Source organism: Talpa europaea, assembly GCF_964194135.1.
Source record: "Talpa europaea genome assembly, chromosome: X".
NCBI lineage: Eukaryota > Metazoa > Chordata > Mammalia > Eulipotyphla > Talpidae > Talpa > Talpa europaea.
The window spans coordinates 13,249,707-13,268,131 of NC_140081.1; the positions used below are offsets into that span (position 1 = coordinate 13,249,707).

At 38.2% G+C, this 18,425-nt stretch overlaps 1 protein-coding gene across 2 annotated transcripts in view; it reads left to right on the forward strand.

Annotated features, from left to right (window-relative positions):
- The window catches only part of POLA1 (DNA polymerase alpha 1, catalytic subunit), a gene marked incomplete at both ends in the record, with an annotated part of 266,915 nt that overhangs the window by 36,984 nt on the left and 211,506 nt on the right, over positions 1-18,425 (forward strand). For both annotated transcript variants that reach the window (XM_084258559.1, XM_084258560.1), the window contains 9 exons: positions 716-805; positions 2,917-3,033; positions 4,235-4,410; positions 7,201-7,330; positions 7,813-7,932; positions 9,130-9,229; positions 11,238-11,362; positions 16,843-16,992; positions 17,369-17,491. In XM_084258559.1, coding sequence (XP_084114685.1) covers positions 716-805; positions 2,917-3,033; positions 4,235-4,410; positions 7,201-7,330; positions 7,813-7,932; positions 9,130-9,229; positions 11,238-11,362; positions 16,843-16,992; positions 17,369-17,491 — 1,131 coding nt within the window. The remainder of the gene's footprint in view (positions 1-715; positions 806-2,916; positions 3,034-4,234; positions 4,411-7,200; positions 7,331-7,812; positions 7,933-9,129; positions 9,230-11,237; positions 11,363-16,842; positions 16,993-17,368; positions 17,492-18,425) is intronic.

Sequence of the window (18,425 nt, forward strand, 5' to 3'; positions counted from 1 at the left end):
GTCTGGGGATACTATTGAATCAGGCTGTTTAGTATTTGTGAAGTACCCTGAATTACCTAGCCAAATAAAATGACATGGAGAATTCCATTAGATTCAAACTGAATCTAACATATAGCCACCAATTCTATTTTAAAAGATTCTTAATAAAGTGGATCTTTTGAATACCTGACTTAAATTCAGTAATTCAAATGGAAGCCTTTTGTGTGAGATAGCTTTTATTTATATTTGAGACACTTGTAGTTCTTAAATCATGTTTGTTTTTAGTCTGGTTTCTTATTTATAGATTTTTGCACCACTGTTTGAGATCAGTTTATACTATCCTTGGGATTTCTTTATATGGCAAATACGTAAACTGTGAAGTCTACCAGGGATTATATAGGAAAGTAAGTAATGTTTTTGATAGGTACTCTGATTCATATGCTATAAAATGTGTCCAGATGCACTAGTGTGTCCCTGTGGAGGGACATTTCTGTACTTGATAGTTTTCAGCACTTAAAATTTTGCTTCATTCACATGCTTATTACTAGAATGAGCTCCTCCGAGACTTAGTGCAATTATTACTGTGAAACCTAGAATCAGGAATTTTATTGCTGTAGTTATTTTTGAAATGGATGGTTTCTTTTAGCCCTAAGAAATCTTAGCCTGCTTGAACAAGGAGCCAAGGTTTAGTACTTGAGTGTAAAGAGTGAGTGACTGGTATGTTTTTATCTCACAGAAAGTGAAGGTTGAGGTTGCTGCAACAGAAAGAACACTGCTAGGTTTTTTCCTGGCAAAAGTTCACAAAATTGATCCTGATATCATTGTGGTGAGTAGATGCTGGGTCATGATGTGGGGGAGCTCTTCACTTCTTACTTCTCAGCAGCAGAGAATCTTTTCAGAGTGAAATGACCCCTTGGACTGGTGGGAGTTTTTATACTACTTTCTGCTAACAGAAAGGGGAAAAAAATTCTAGCCCATACAAAATAGCTTTTTCCCCACTAATAGAAAAGTAGCTCGTGAATTATTGTTGAAGTTAGGATTACTCTAGTTATTTACATGTAAGAGACCAGTCTGTAAGTACATAAGCTTGTGTCAACTGTTGGTAGCTCCCAAATTTTGATTTAGTAGCCTGGCTGACAGTGGTCACAGTGGTCACTACAGTTTGGTGCCAATAGCCAAACTAAATATTTTATTTTTTTTAAAGATTTATTTATCTTTATTTATCTCCTCCTAAGGGGAGCAGCAGGTGCGACAGGAGAGGTCTGCGGTGCTATGTGGGACCCTTGCCGGCAGGCCGGGATCGAACCGGCACTGCAGAGGCTGCAGACAGCTTCGCAGTGCGGCGCTCAACCGCCTGTCCCACCAGGGGAGGTCACCAAACTAAATATTTTAATTTTATAAGCTGTGTGGATCTCTATGATATGTTCCTTTGAAACTCAGGGACAGTAATCTTTTTTTTCTCTTAGCAATCGCGTATGCTCCCACTAGACAGTAAGAGGTATTTTTTGCGTTGTCTTTGCTCCAGTTCCTAACCCATAAAGCAACATTTTGCTTTGTGTTTCCTCTGACCTTTCTATTTTGTAGGTCCCTTGATAGAAGTTCCTTTGTGTTTTTTTTTGGAGGGGGTTAATGAATCAATCATATTATATTGTGCTTTTGTTGTTTTTCAGAGTGAGGTAGGCTGTGAATACCTGTATATTAAATGTGAGATCCATGATTTAGTTACATTGAAGCCTTGTAAAACGTTTGCCATATATTTTTCCATGTTCATTTCTGCTCTTGGATACCTTTCTTGATGATGGTTTTGCAAAAGTACCAAGAGCGTGTGCGTTCTTACCCAGTGTCTTTGCACCGCCTTCCCTTACTATATTTGAACATCCATGTTTAGAGTGCCAGGGAGACTCTCCACATACCTGCCCGTGGTGTTCTGGCTCAGCACGAGGTGCTCATCCAGGATCCATTAGCAGCAGTCTCTCTCGGGCCCCAAGGAGATGTCATGGTACCCAAGGGACCTGACTTGCCTTAGGGTGCTACAGCCAGTTCTCTGTGAAAGAAATCCAAACTGATGTAAGAGAGAATCCTGACATGGGTTTGAGTCCTTATTCCCAGGTATGAGAGTTTGAAAATGAGACTTCCACATGTTCTTTAAGTCTCTTAATTTAATAGACAAAGCTGTCATAAATAAATAGTGCTATGTATTTTTAAAATTAAAACGAACAACAAACTTGCTTATCTGATATATTTTAAACTTCATCTAGTTTTTTTACACATAGGCAATGAACCCTATTAGTCACATGACGGAAGTCATCATTACTGTAAAGTCATTTTTACATTACATGTAAAATTTGATTGCATTTGTGAAATATTTTCTGCTTGGTATAGTTTTGCTGCCTTGTTAACAAGTTTCTTATTTGAACTATCAAGTGGTATTGTATATTTATTTTGCTGCCCATTGATTAAAATGTGTTTGAATTCAGTTCTTTAAGAAGAACTAGGTGCAATTCCTGTTTTTTGTAAGACGTCTATAAATTACCACACAGCACAAGCTGGTTCTTAGTTTTTAAGGAAGTAAAATGGAATTATTTGAATACAGCTTTTACTGATCACGTGAAAAGTATGGGGACTTAAAATTTGCATTTACCTCCGAGACTGTGAGGCATGAGCTGCAAATTAAAAGACATCATATGAACCCTGCATCAATTAGGATGAAATAAAGTTTATTCTAGCAATCTGCTTAGCAGTCTTGTTAATGTCAAGGCTAATGAATGCTGCTGATGAATAAATTCCTGAAGAAGAAAGAACCCCAATCGGAGGTAAGCTCATGATGCCTTCAATTAGAGACCAGAAAAAGAAAGGGCAAAGAAATTCTATGCATATGAAGATAAATCCTCTAATTTGCATTTGTTATGTTATTGACTGCCTTACTTTTCTGACTAGGGTCATAATATTTATGGATTTGAACTGGAAGTGCTGTTGCAGAGAATTAATATGTGCAAAGTTCCTCACTGGTCCAAGATAGGTCGACTGAAGCGATCCAACATGCCAAAGCTTGGGGTAATGATAATTTTCAGTCTTCTTTATCTGGCTTTTTAAAAAAAGATTTATTTATGCATACAAGAGCTGGGGTACAGGCCAGAGGCATGGGAGGGTGAGAGGATTTTAGAGACGGAGCGGGGAGCAGAACAGGCCGACGGACAGAAGACACTGCGGAGGGGATCAGCGGGCAAGACAGGAGAGGTCTGCCGTGCCATTTGGGTATCTCCCTGGCCGGCCAGGAATTGAACCCGCGCTGCAGAGGCTGCAGACAGCTTCACAGCATTGTGCTCAACCTGCTGTGCCACCGGGGAGGCCCTATCTGGCTTTTTTTTTTAATATGGAATTAACTACTGGGGGATATAGTCTTCTTTGACTCAGAACAGGTTGTCTTGTGAGAGAACATTGTAACTTTGGCACTCAACATCTTTTCCTTTGAATACAGCATTTTTTTTGATATAAGCTATTGGTAGTTTTTAAGATTGGTGTTAGAACCTAGAAAGTGCATCTATCTGTCTCCTCCACTTTGGGATCACAGAAGCATTGCCCTTAGGATAGAGCTGCAGGGCTTAGAAATACGTGAGTGTTATCATTCAGGAAGAATAAGGGAAGAATAGAAGGGAAACGGTGTTCATTGTCTAGGAAGACAACATCTCAGTGCCTCCATACTAGTTGCTCTCACAACAACTCCAATTTTGTTGTATAGACATTCTCACAGGAGTAACAGAACTTGTTCAAGATCATAGAATAATAAAGGGGAAGAGCTGAGATTCTGAACCCAGGCCTGTCTGACTCTTAAAACTCCTGGGTGTTTTATTTTCATTCGCCCTGCTTGCTTCGCTTAGGAAAGTTTTGGTGGGTTTTGTATGAAGAACCTTCATTTCTTAGACCTGACACAATTTATTTCTTGAAATCTTACTTTACTTGAAGCTTATAAATAAAATGGGCTACCTAATTTCTTTATCTTTATTTGTTAATGTGTATGTCTAATAAGATCAAGAATCTTTTCTGTTTTGCTCATTTCTATATTCTGAGTGCCTAGAACAGTGTCAGATACATAGTAAATATTCAAAAATATTTGACCGATGGCTGAGCGTTTGGATGACTGGAAGAATGAGAGTTTGATAATTGTAATTTTTGGGCTAGCCTCAAAACAATTTAGAAGGAAATGTTCTCAGTGTCTCCTCTTCAATGGGATTTGCTATTTGTCCTTCTGTTGCAGGGTCGGAGTGGATTTGGTGAAAGAAGTGCGACCTGTGGCAGAATGATCTGCGATGTGGAAATTTCAGCAAAGGAGTTGATTCGTTGTAAAAGCTACCATTTGTCTGAACTTGTTCAACAGATTCTGAAACGTGAAAGGGTTGTAATCCCAATGGAAAATATACGAAATATGTACAGGTATGCTCCTGGGTGCTCCAGAATTTGTCTTAAAACAACAGCAAGATGCAAGTATCATCAGGGAGAAACAGAAGCCCATGGTGCTGTGGAGCTGGAAATTGTGTCTTCCTGTCCATATTACCATCTCCATTGCTTTAGTAATTGAAACTGGTCTCTTGCATTATCCTCGTTTGATCAGTTTATCTCCATCTCCCTCACTTAACACCAACTTGATGTTTCCTGAAACCAGTTTGGAAATTGATGTGATATTTACTACCACCCAATGGAATTCATTTATTATCATTTATTATTTATTAAATAAATTATTTCAGGAGTTAGTGTAAATATTTTATTACTTTTTAAAGATTTATGCATACAAGAGCTGGGGTACAGGCCAGAGACACGGGTGGGGGGGCGGTGAGAGGATTCACCAGAGACTGAGTAGGGAGCAGAACAGGCAGACTGACTGAAATACACTGCTGAGGGGAGCAGTGGGTGAGTCAGGAGAGGTCTGCTGCGCTATGTGGGTTGCTCCCTGGCCGGCCGGGGATTGACCTCGTGCTGCAAAGGCTGTGGATTGCTTCATAGTGCAGTGCTTAACCCCTTGCGCCACCAGGGAGGCCCAGTATAAATATTTTAGAACTATAAAAACTGAGAAATTGTTAGATTTTATTTTATCCAACTCTTGAAATAAAAGTGATAAGTAAAAAGTACATATATTTAAGTTGTACACTTGATGTTTGATATACATTATACATTGTGAAATCATCACTACAATCAAGCTAATTAACATACTGTTATCTAATAGTTTCTTTGTCTTTATTTTATTTTTTAAAGATTTATTTATTTATGCATACAAGAGATGCAGTACAGGCCAGAGGTGTGGTGGGTGAGAAGATTCACCAGAGTCTTTGTCTTTATTTTTGTAGTGAGAACACATAAGCTGTGTGCTCAGTATATTTCAAGTTTATGATATTTTATATTATTATTGTGTCACACTGCTCGTACATTGGATCTCCAGAACTTTTTTTGCATGACTTTGTGTCTGATTATTTTTTAAATGGTGTTTTTTTTAAAAGATTTATTTTATTTTTATGCATACAAGAGCTGGGGTACAGGCCAGACGTGTGGGAGGGGTGGGTGAGAGGATTCACCAGAGACATAGTGGGGAGCAGAACAGGCAGATTGACTGAAATACACTGCTGAAGGGAGCAGCGGGCAAGTCAGGAGAGGTTTGCTGTGCTATGTAGGTTTCTCCCTGGCCGGGGATCAAACTCGTGATGCAGTGGCTGTTGTTAGCTTCATAGGTTGTGTCTTAACCCCTTGCACCACCAGGGAGGCCCTAAAAACAAGGTTTCTTTTACCCTTCTGGCCACTTCTTAATCTTTTCTTCCCATTTACCTCTCTCGCCACTTCTCATTCTTTTCTGCCCATTTTTTCCAAGTGCTTGGACTACTGCTCTTTCTGACTGTGCTCCCTCTCTAGGTGATCTTACTGAGTTTTAGGAATTTAAATATCATGTGGATGCTGTTTCCTCCTGATACATATCTTCAGCTTAGATCTTCCCCTGAATTCCAGATTTATGTATCCAACTGCATCTTCTGTTTAATGTCTAATAAGAATGTCCATCCTGTTAAAAAACTCCTAATCATCTTCCCTAGGTTCCTTTGTAGGCTTTCCTTAACTAATGGCAATTCTTTTTCCGTTACCTCTGGAAACATCCATAATTATTCTTGACCCAAAATTTCTGAGACATCCGTGATATTTCTCCTGACATCCCATGTTTCTCCATCAGGAATTTCTGTCAACTCTCGCTTCAAAATGTCTGGATCTGACCACGTCTCAACCCTTCCATGGGATACCCACCCTGTCCAAGCTGCCAGCCCCTTCCCCCTGGATTACTGGGTCTTCTTTTAAGCCCACTGCTTTCCTTGTTTTTGCCTTTACTGTGTGTATTGTCAACCCAGGAACCAGTCGTCCAGCTAAAGTTTAAGTTAGATAAAGCACTCAGCTCAAAATCTTCTAGTGGCTTTTGTTTCATAGAGAGTAAAACCCAAAGTCTTTATTTTGACTTACAGCGTTCTGCATGCTATCAATCTCGGCCATTACCTTTGTCCTTATCTTGGCTACTGTGTCCATCATTCTCTCTGTTCCAGGTGCATTGGCCTTCTTCCTGGTCCTAGAACTGCTGGATTTGTATTCAGCTCAGGGCCTTTGTGCTTTTCTCGCTGCCTAGAATGCTCTTCCCTCGGATATCTAGCCACAGGGATTGTCCCCTTACCTCTTGGTGTCTTTATTCTCAGTCATCTCACCCAGTTCTCTAACTAGAATTTTGGATTCTGCTTCTGACAATTAACATTCCCTTTGCATCTTCACTATTCCTCCTGAACACATAACATATATTTAATATTCTATTTATACTGTTTCCCCCACAAGGACAGGAATTTTTCTCTGTTTTGGTCACAGTGAGCATCTAGAACAATGCCCTGCATACTTAGACATACCATATGTGCTTAGTGGATGGAATAAATGAAAGGATTTAGGTAGTTGTCAGGTTTACATTTAATGCATAGCTTCATTTTATCTTTGTGGGATTTTTTTTGTGTTTCTTTTGGAGAAGGGCATTGAGATCAATGGTATGAATGAATTCCTAGTTATATACCAACCTTATTTTAAATTGTTTCTAAAGCTGAGGTGCCATTACACTGACGTTACTTATACCAATTTTTTTTAATATTTCATGAAGTTCTGATTATAGTCATTGTTTCTTTTAATTACTTGATTCTGTTTCATTCTTACTTTGCTGTACAGTGACTCTTCTCAGCTGTTATACCTGTTGGAACACACCTGGAATGATGCCAGGTTCATTTTGCAGATCATGTGTGAGCTAAATGTTCTTCCATTAGCATTGCAGATCACTAGCATCGCCGGGAACATTATGGTAAATTTAACTTAGAATGGGGGAAAAAGCACTTCCTGTTGGATTCAGTGTTTGCTTGGGGTAGTTGTTATATGATAATGAGTCTAAATGCATGCTTATAAAATGAGTGACTTGTATTCTGAAAGCTGGGCTGCTTTTGTAAAGTGAAGAAGTGGTTGGGAGAAGGGGAGGAAAGCCAGGTGCAGTATGTTGAAATTTGGGTGAACGTAAAGATCATCTCTGACATCTGGATGTGTCTGATTTGTGGAATAGTCCATTTGAGAGTAAAGAAGCCCAAGTTGTTAATATTTTAAGCTCTTGTCTCTTTTTAATTATAATGCATAAAGAAAATGCTAGAAATAATCTAGTATTTTTTTTTTTTAAGCAGCTCTTGTTATGAGAATGATTTTGAAGGGGGTGCTGTGACTAAATTTAGCAAATCATGTTGCTTTTGTTTGTTTTGGTTTTGAGCTCAAATTTAAGAAAGAAATTCTATTTCACAGTCTAGGACACTGATGGGTGGACGATCTGAGCGTAACGAGTTCTTGTTGCTTCATGCGTTTTATGAAAACAACTATATTGTACCTGACAAGCAGATTTACAGAAAGCCTCAGCAAAAACTGGTGGGTCCAAAATGGTGTAGTATTTTGCCTTTTTTTCCCTCCCCCCTCCCCCATTATTACTTAGCTAACTAGCTCCCCCCCCCCCCCCGTGATACACATGCTTCCAAAGTAACTAATCCCCTGTTTAGTGATATTCTTCGAAGGATGCATTGGCTCCTTCGATGGGTGACCATCAAGTGTTTTGCTGCTTTACCCGTACCCAAACTCAGGTGCCAGTTAAACTTTTTATTTCCTTAAACCTGTGAGCCTTTTTTCTGTACTAGAATGATTAAGGTCATGACAGTTAGGTTTCTGACGTGGCCTTCGTGACATTGGAGCTAAAACTCAGTTGCTGTTTTATCAGCACTAGCAGTTGTTGATTCAGAATGGGAATTTAATGTTGAAATGATTTAAGAGATCAAGTTCTCATATTTGCTTGTTTCATGTACATTTACAAAATCGGTGTAGGCAATATTAACTTGGAGCATTTGAATGGATTTTCAGTATTATTTACATACTTCATTTCAGGTGTTCATATTAACAAAATAATATGAAATATTTTATACTTTTTTACATCACAAATGATAGAGTAGTAAATTTAGGAGGACTTTTTAAAATAATGTTAAAGTTATATAATATGAAGAGTTATATTTTTAAGAGCCATTGATTTTTATTTTTAAAGATTTATTTATTCATACAAGAACTGGGGTGTAGGCCAGAGGTGCAGAGGGCTGGAGGGTGGTGAGAGGACTCTCCAGAGACAGTGGGGAGCAGAGTAGGCAGATCCACTGAAACACACTGCTGAGGGGAGCAGTGGGTGAGACAAGAGGTCTGCTGCACCATGTGGGTCAGCTCCCTGGCCAAGTATCGAACTCATGCTGCAGTAGTTGGCCGTAGCTTGATAGCGCTGATTTTAACCCCTGTGCCACCACAGAGGCCCAGAAGCCATTGATTTTATAATACAAAAGTTTCTATGAATTCAGAAACATTTTGAAGTAGAATTTGCATATTTATTAGTATAGTATTTGTTTTGATAATTGCTATACTTGAAATTCATTTTGATTCATGAACATATTACAGTAATTGTCTTTCCCTACACATAGGACCGCTAACTAAAAGTAAAGAACGGTTGTTAGAACTGTAGTTGGAAAAGAGGGAACCATAAAATTTAATTAATCAGTTGCTGGCTGGTGAAGTTCTCTTTCCATTTGATATTAGGGAGATGAAGATGAAGAAATCGATGGAGATACCAATAAATACAGGAAAGGTCGCAAGAAAGCGGCTTATGCCGGAGGCTTAGTGCTGGACCCCAAAGTTGGTAAGGCTGGCCAGTGGATTAATTCGCTTGTGGCGTAAAGAATTTTTTTAAATTGTATAATTTGTTGCTGAGGTGATGTTGGTCTACAACACTACACGATTCAGTGGTACAGGTTCACACCTCTTCAGGTGTATGTTATCATATCATGCCTGCCACCCATAATCCTCCACCAGAGTTCACTGGGCTCCCTAACCCCCTTTACTTTTCACCCTCTACCCTACCCATCTGGTAGCCTCAATTCTATAGTCAGATTTTTAGGGTTTATTTTGGTTTAATTTTGTTCCTTTGTTTCGTTTTTTTTTATATTTCACATACGAATGAAATCATCCAGTATTTGTCTTTCTCTAAAGGAATTTTTATTTCTTTTTTAAAAAATTTTATTTTATATATTTTTACATCACTTTTCATTTTTGCACAATGTATGCATTTTCATCTTGGTTATAGTCCCCATACAATTCCCACCCTCGTTATTTTGACCCTAATCCTGCCTCCCCTCCACCCCCCATAGTGTGTCCCTGGTTTATAGTTGCTTGTTGATTTTTGTTTTTACTTTATTTTAATGAGTCTTTTTCCTGGTCCCTTATTTAGCTTTTCTAAATTCCTGCTATGAGTGAGACCATTCGGTATTTTTCTTTTTCTTTCTGGCTTATTTCACTGAGCATGATCCTCTAAAGGAATGTCTTAATGCAAAGCTAGGCCTGAGAAAGAAGAAGGTCTGAATTGTATTTTGTAGGTTAACAACTAAGTCTCATAATGACCTTATTTTTTACCTTATGTTCATGTGAAAACCTGACATGAATTAATAGGAATTTTTTTTGCCGTGTTCTAAGGAAAATTCTATGGACATCAAAATTTAAGTTTTGTGTATTTTTTATGTATCATGAAATATTCTGCTTTTGATTGTTTTCAGCCATTTAAAGATGTAGGAACTATTCTTAGCTTATAAGTGGTTGATAAGGAGGAGTAGGCTGGATTTGGTCTGCTCATAGTTAATGAACTCTTACTGCAGTTTATGGCTGTTCTGTCTTGTGTGGGAGCGCCTTTGTCTTCTTTCATCCACTCTTTGAGGGTGAGCTCTGCCTCTGCCCGATGTGCTGGAAACAGTGCAGTTGGATAGAAAAGTGAAGGAAAGTACAGTCAGTAAATGCCAGATTAGACTTTTAATGAATAACTTTTACCTGTTGTCATGAATAGCAAAGGTTTTACATGGTAACAGAATTAAGAAGGGCTTTTTTTTCATCACCTTACTCATTTTTAAGTGTGCACTGGAACATGTTAGATGCACTCAACTTTGTGCAGGAATTAATGTGATTTTGCTCAGTAGCTGAACTCCCAGTAGGAGTCATTTTTTTGACAAAACAGATGGTTAGTCCTTTGGTATTATGTAATATGGACATTTACTTTTATTCAGTTTCTTCTGAAGGTGAAGATAACTAATGGTGAATGTCCTAGAAAAATATAGTAGCTTTCTGTTTATCCTTTGCAAGTAAAAAGGGTGAATCGTTCCACTACTGACATTTATATATAAATATCTTTTATCTAATTATAGCACAATTTGTGTATAAATGGGCTGCCCATTTTATTTTTTATAGATGTGGTTGTAAAACATACATATATTGATACATAGAAACCATTTAGTGGGGTATACTTCACTGAACATAGTGGGGGTGGGATGGGAGTGAATGCTCCCTTGAAGGAGAATTTAACAATCTTTTTCTTTAATGGATATGGCACTTATCTAGAGTAATTGATATGGAAGGTGTTTGCCTATACTGACAGTGTGCTTTGGGAACTGCTGGGGGAAGTTGGTTACAAGGCTCGATAGGATTTCTTTCCTCTTTTGTGACCTGGGCTTTTGTTCTAAGTCATTTTGGTGGAGTGCTTGTCTATTTCTGTTTTCCTCTGGAGGGTATATATTTTCTAATGTATTTCATAGTATACAGTACTTATAATATGTTTTGACAAATCTGCATTTTAAAGACTTTATGATGTGACTTTTTTATTTCAGGTTTTTATGATAAGTTCATTTTGCTTCTGGACTTCAACAGTTTATATCCTTCCATCATTCAGGAATTTAATATTTGTTTTACAACAGTGCAAAGAGTTGCTTTAGAAGAACAGAAAGTTGCAGAGGTTTGTATTCAACTGGGGGTCCTTGAAATTGAGACTTAAAGTAGTACTAAAACACAAAAGAGAACCAAAGGGGTTAGAATTCTAGTTTTTTATCTCATAAGTATATGTCCTTTCTTAGTGGTTAAAAAAAAAAGGGGAAAATGCTGGTTAGGAGATTCAGACTGGTTCTTTTTTATTTAACAGTTTTTAAAAATGTAATTCACATACCATACAATTCACCCATTTAAAGTGTTCAATTTAATGACTGTATTCACAGAGTTGGCAGCTTTCACCACAGTCAATTTTGGTACATTTCATTACATTGTGTATTTTGGACATTTCATATAAATGGAATCATCTGACCTTTAATATTTGGCTTATTTCGGTTAGCAACTGTTTTCAAGGATCATCCATATTGTAGCATGTATTGTACTTCATTCCTTTATATTTCTGGATTATATTCCATTATATGGGCATATATCATGTTTGTTTTAGAATTGTCAATTTCTGCAAAGATGTCCACTGGGATTTTGATGGGAATTATATCTGTAGATCAATTTGGGGAATATTGCTATCTTAAAGTGTTTTCTAATCCATGAATATAGGGTCTTTTCATTTACTGGTCTTTAATTTCTTTCAGCAAAGTTTCCCAGTTTTCATTATACAAGTCTTGTACTTATTAAATTTATTTCTAAATAATTAATCCCTTTTGATGCGATGTGGATGGAATTATTTTCTTAATTTCATTTTTTGATTATTCATTGCTAGTTGACAGAAATTAACTTTTATGTTGATACTGTTTCCTTACAACTTTACTGAATTTATTAGTTCTAGTTTTGTGCGTTCCTTAGGATTTTCTACATACCAAATCTTGTCATGTACAAATAGAGATACTTTTAATTCCTCCTTTCTAATATGGAAGGCTCATTTTTTTGTGCATGGTTTCCTTGGCTTGAGCTTCCAGTCCACTGCCGAATGGAAGAGACAAGAGCAGATACCCTTGTCTTGTTCCTCATCTCAGTGTGAAAGCAGCCAACTTTCACCCTTAAATATGGTGTTAGTGCTGGACTTTTCATAGATGACCTTTAGCAGATTGAGGAAGTTTCCTTCTGATCATAGTTTGTGGAGTGTTTTTATCATGAAAGGGTGTTGGATTTTGTCAAATACTTTTTCTGTATCTGTTGGGATGATCATGTGATTTTATTTTTTTTCTTTTATTATGATATATAGGTAGCCATATATTGTACCTACCTGCCTGGTATTCCTGGGATAAACCCTACTTGGTCTTGGTAGAAAATCCTTTTTATATGTTGCTAAATTTGATTTGCTAGTATTTTGTTGTGGAGTCTTGTGTCTTTATTCATAAGGGCTATTGGTGTATAGTTTTCATGTTACGTCTTAGTCTGGTTTTGGTTACTAGGTTAGCTCTGGCTTGAGGGAATGTGTTGGGAAGTGATCCTCCCCTTGGTTTTTGGGAGAGCTTGTTAGGGATACATGCTAATTTAACTATTTGGTAGGGGTCACCAGTGAAAACTGGTCATAGACATTTTTTGATTATTAATTTAGTCTCCTGTTATAGTTCAATTCAGATTTTCTGTATCTTGAGTCAGTTTCAGTAGTTTGTGTCTTTCAAAGAATTTGAAAGACACAAGTTTTATGTAGCTCATCTAATTTGTTGGCATAAAATTGTTCATAGTATTCCCTTGTAATTTTTATTTCTTTAAGCACCTGGTTATGCCCCCTTTTTTATTCTGGCTTCTTAGTACTAATTTTAGTTGTTTTTTTCTTTGTTAGTTATAGCTAAAGGTTTGTGAATTTTGGTGATCTTTTTAAAGAAAAGATTTCCTTGATTTTCCCTATTGCTCTTTCTGTTCTTTATTTCTGCTAAAATCTTTATTACTTCCTTTTTGCTTTGGTTTAATTTGCCCTTTTAGCTTTTTTTTTTTTTTTTAAAGAGGCATGTTTTTATTTATTTATTTATTTGTTTGTTTGTTTGTTTGTTTGTTTTGTTTATACATGCACTGGGTACAGTCAGAAGCACGGGAGGGTGAGAGAATTCACCAGAGCCAGAGTGGGGAGCAGAGCAGGCAGAAGGACTGAAGTACACTGCTGAGGGGAGCAGCGGGCGGCAGGAGAGGTCTGCGCGCCATGCGGGACCCTCCTCCGGTGGCCGGGGAGCAGCCGGGGATTGAACCGGCGCTGCGGAGGCTGCGGGCAGCTTCGCAACCCAGCGCTCAACCGCTGCGCCACCGGGGAGGCCCTGCCCTTTTAGCTTTTTAAGGTGGAACGTTAGGTTATTGGTTTGACATCTTTTTAATTATAGATGTTTGCAACTATAAACTCCCTACAAGAGCTTTTCTAGCTTTTATTCCATAAGTTTTAGTATATCATGCATAACTTTTTCATAATCCCCTCTCCCATTAGTTAATAATAGATCTGATCTCTCTATCACCATAGCTTAATTTTGCCTTTTCTAGAATTTCATATAAATGGAGTGATACAGTATATACCCTTTTTGTCTGTTTCTTTTTATTGTTTCACATGTTTTTGAGATACATCTAAGTTGATTCATCAATAGTTCTTTCATTTTTATTGCTGAGAAGTAATTCCACATTTATCTTCTCTCCGAAGATGACCATTTGGATTATTTTCAGTTGTTCACTATTAGTGAAGCTGCTGTGAGCATTCCTGTACAAATATTTTTGCGGATATATGCTCTCATTGTCGGTAGGAGAGTTAATACCTTGGGAGTGAATTTTCTGGCTTGTATTTTTATTTTTGTGTAGAAGAACTGGAGTGTAGGCCATAGGTGTGAAGGCTGAGAGGATTCACCAGAGACAGAGTGTGAAGCAGAACAGGCAGATTGACTGAAATACACTGCTCAGGGTAGCAGCGAGATAGGAGAGGTCTGCTGTGCCATGTGGGTAGCTCCCTGGCCAGGGATCGAACTCATGCCACAGTGGCTGGTAATAGCTGGATAGTGCTGAGACTTAATCCCTAGGCCACCAGGGAGGCCCATGAAAGCATTTGTAATGATTCTGCTCTCTAAACAGACTTTCCAAATTTTGTATTATCTTACATGGTTTTAATCTAACCAGTGATCATTCAGTCCACAATTCTTTTTTTTTCTTAGTTTTTTTTTATTTTTATTTTTTAAAGATTTATTTATTTATTTATACAAGCACTGGGTACAGTCAGAAGTGCGGGAGGGTGAGAGAATTCACCAGAGACAGAGCGGGGAACAGAACAGCCAGACTTGATGAAATACACCGCTGATGGGAGCAGTGGGTGCGGCAGGAGAGGTCTGCACGCCATGTGGGAACCTCGCCCGGCAGCCGGGGATCTAACCGGTGCTGCAGAGGTTGCGGGCAGCTTTGCAGCCCAGTGCTCAATTGCTGCGCCACCAGGGGGGGCCCAGTCCACAATTCTTGATAAGACTTAGTGACTTAATGTGTGGTTCTTCATATATACAGTTGACTGTCTAGAAGGAATTTAATTAGATTTGATTCCCTAGCAGTAAAAGATGTAAATTAACATAATCTCTGTATAAAAGTTCCGCTTTGTTTACATGGCAAAAGATGTCTCTTTGCCCCTTCTTCTGAATTTACATGTTCCTTAGTTCCAGCCTCTTGTTTGGGACCTGTTTTCAGTTCCAGTTCCTTTTTCCCAGAGGAGAGAATTTGATAAGCTTGCCTAAATCTATGAACATGCTTGGTCCCATCAATTGTGAACACAGGAATGGGTTCACAGAATACAAATATGGCTGCTAAGGGTGAACCTTTCTGCGGATTGAGGCTAATTTTACAGAGAAGGTATTAGGTAGTTATCCCCAAAGGTAGTGACCACCTTGATTAATAGTATTCTTTGGACTCTGTCTTCCTACTGTGTCAACATTATGATAATTATTATCCAGCTCCCCATTCCCACCCCCATTTTGTTTATTGAACTTTCTAGTTTATATTCTGGGTATATAATAGATTCATTTCAGAATTGAAAGGGATCTTGGAGGTCATCTAACAGGTACTATACCTGTAGCATTTTATAGGTTCCATATCATTTTCTGGTGCAGTGCCTCATTTGCTTCTTCGAACAGCTGGTGGTGGAGCTGGCATGAATTATGTTTTTCCTCTCTCCAGATACTTTCAGTTTACTTTTTATCTGAACTCTGTAGTTGTCTATAAATAAATTGGAATGTGTACCCATATCTCTTTAATAGGCTTGTGACCATCTGTTGCTGTATTAGAAAACAATAGGTCCCTGTTACTATTGTAGGATTGCTCATTTAAAAATATTGATCTTCATTAAATCAGATACTTTGTAAAGGTTGGGTTATCAAATAACATTGACTTGACATACTTTAAGCCAAGAGGTTTATTTTATTTATTTTTTTATACGGTATTTTTTTAAAAGATTTATTTTATTTTATTTTTTTATTCATGCAAGCACTGGGTACAGTCAGAAGTGCGGGAGGGTGAGAGAATTCACCAGATCCAGAGCGGGGATCAGAGCAGGCAGAAGGACCAAAGTACACTGCTGAGGGGGAGCAGTGGGCCGCAGGAGAGGTCTGCGCGCCATGTGGGACCCTCCTCCTGTGGCCGGGGAGCAGCCGGGGATCGAACCGGCGCTGCAGAGGCTGCGGGCAGCTTCGCAACCCAGCGGTCAACCGCTGCGCCACTGGGGAGGCCCCAAGAGGTTTACTTTAAACTCTGAACCTTTGAAAGGGCAGATATGCCTGGCTTTTCTTTGTAGTATGTGTCTAGAATTAACGGAGACTTGAGAAAACTGGTTTAATACTTCCTCTAATTTTTCCTGCTGTAAATTTTAATATAAGAAGACTGCTCATTGCTTTTCTAGATGTTGCTATTTTTCTACCAACCATTTCTAGATTAAAAAGTACGACATAAGTACCAAGATATGTGCACACACTGAGACACATTATATATATAAAGTTTTTAGTAATGTCGTGGTCTATTTAAATATATGCATCAAAGTCTCAAATAGCTGATATTTAGACTTTTAATTTTTAGTCTAAGACAGTTATAGTAATTGCCATTTCTCCATAGTTAAAATAAATCCTATGGTGTTTTGTTTGGCAGTACACAGGACTTAAAAAACGTAGTTTACCTGTTTTTTAATCTTAGAGGTTTCCATTTTAAAAGGAATTTCCCCCAAAATGTTGCTCCCCTGTGTTGTTGAAGAGAGGAGAGGGGCTCGTGTAAAAATTCGTCCCTTTGAATGATTTCTGCATTTGTCAGTAACGAGAGGGGTTGATGATACTGGGAATGATGGACTGATAGAATTCGGAGAAAAACGGTCATTGTGGACTTGTTCTGCTACCCTCATAGCTCTTTCTTCTACCATCTATGCACTGTTGATCTTCTTTATATAAGATAGTGGCTTTTCACGATGTGATCATAGGGTAGAACTCCAGAAAATAATATTTCAGAAATTTAATTCACGATAGTTTGATTTGTATGAAACTTCTATTTTGTGTTCATCAGGATGAAGAACAAGAACAGATTCCTGAGCTGCCAGATTCAAGCTTAGAAATGGGCATTTTGCCCAGGGAGATCCGGAAACTGGTAGAGCGGAGAAAACAAGTTAAAAATCTAATGAAACAGCCAGATTTAAATCCAGACCTTATTCTTCAGGTATGTCTTTTCACTGAGCGACATCTGAGTGACAGTCTCAGCTGTTAGAATTTTCTTATCTAGGAGTTACTTAAACATGATGGTGTTGGCAAATTAATACATGTGCTTATTTTAAGTTTGTGGGTAGGAGATGATTCAAAAATGTAAAATGCCTCCTAATGGACGATTCCTCCATCTCTAAAGCTGTATATGAGCTTTGATTTGTTTACTTGCTTCTAAGAATCTGGGAGGATGGGTGGAGTGTGTTAAGAGTTTTTTTTTTAATGGGGATATTGAGGGTTTTCTCCTTATTGGTGGTCTAGAAAGACATCTTGTTTTTGTTGCTTAAGCATCTGCAAATATTGTTGCTTGTGTTCTGTCCTTCTGTTGTCTACAGTATGACATTCGACAGAAGGCTTTGAAGCTCACAGCAAACAGTATGTACGGCTGCCTGGGATTTTCATACAGCAGATTTTATGCCAAACCACTGGCTGCTTTGGTGACATACAAAGGAAGGGAGGTAAATGGTATAACATTAACATCTCTAAAAATGAGAGTATTTTTAACTATCCATCTTTCAGTCAGGAGAGCCAAATAATTATTTCCTAGTTTTGCAGTTTCAAATATCCCTTTCGTAGGACACATTTGAGGCCAGTAGGCTTTTAAACAAGGATTTATTCATTCATCCATTGAATGTGTATGTGCCCGTGCATATTCATTCATCATTTATTAACTGCCAAGCTTCTGTGCCCTACTCTAGTCCCTGGGGATAGAATGTCCAGCAAGATATAGAAGACCCTGCTATTGTGAGGCTCACATTTTACTCAGGGCAGGGTGAAAAGGGGCATGCACTGGGGACATGGAATGGGGAGAGAGTTGTTTGGGAAAATAGACTGTAAATAAGTGAATGAAGAAATAAAAAGAATAATTAAGAAGCTATCGTATAGCTAAATACTGTGCAGATAATTAAGTGACAGTAAGGCACAGAATGTTTACATGGCTATTTAGATGGGTCAGGGAATGCTTCACTGAGGAGGTAAGATAAGTGAGCTGTAAAGGAGCTAGTTTTTGTTTTTTTATTTTTTGCTGATGTATAAGATTGAAATGTGAGGGAGGGGAAGAAGTCAAGGAGGATGCCTCTGTTTTTCTCTTACAGCTGATTAACTAGTGGAGCCATTTGCCAAAATGGAAAAATCTGGGAAAGAGGGATGAAGAGTTCTATCTTGGATGTGTTATAATTGAGGTTTGCAATAGCTCTGGGCATAGTAATTAGGCTGTTAGATGTAGGAGTTGGATATAGGAGTCTACAGTTCCAGGAATGTGTCAGGACTCTAGTTACAGGTTAAGAGTTAGTGGCCTTAGAAAGATGGGCCCGATACCAGATTTGAGGTACTGTCACTTTATGAACACTATAAACTCCATCTGCTTTAGTACTTCGTGCTTTTTCTTCATTC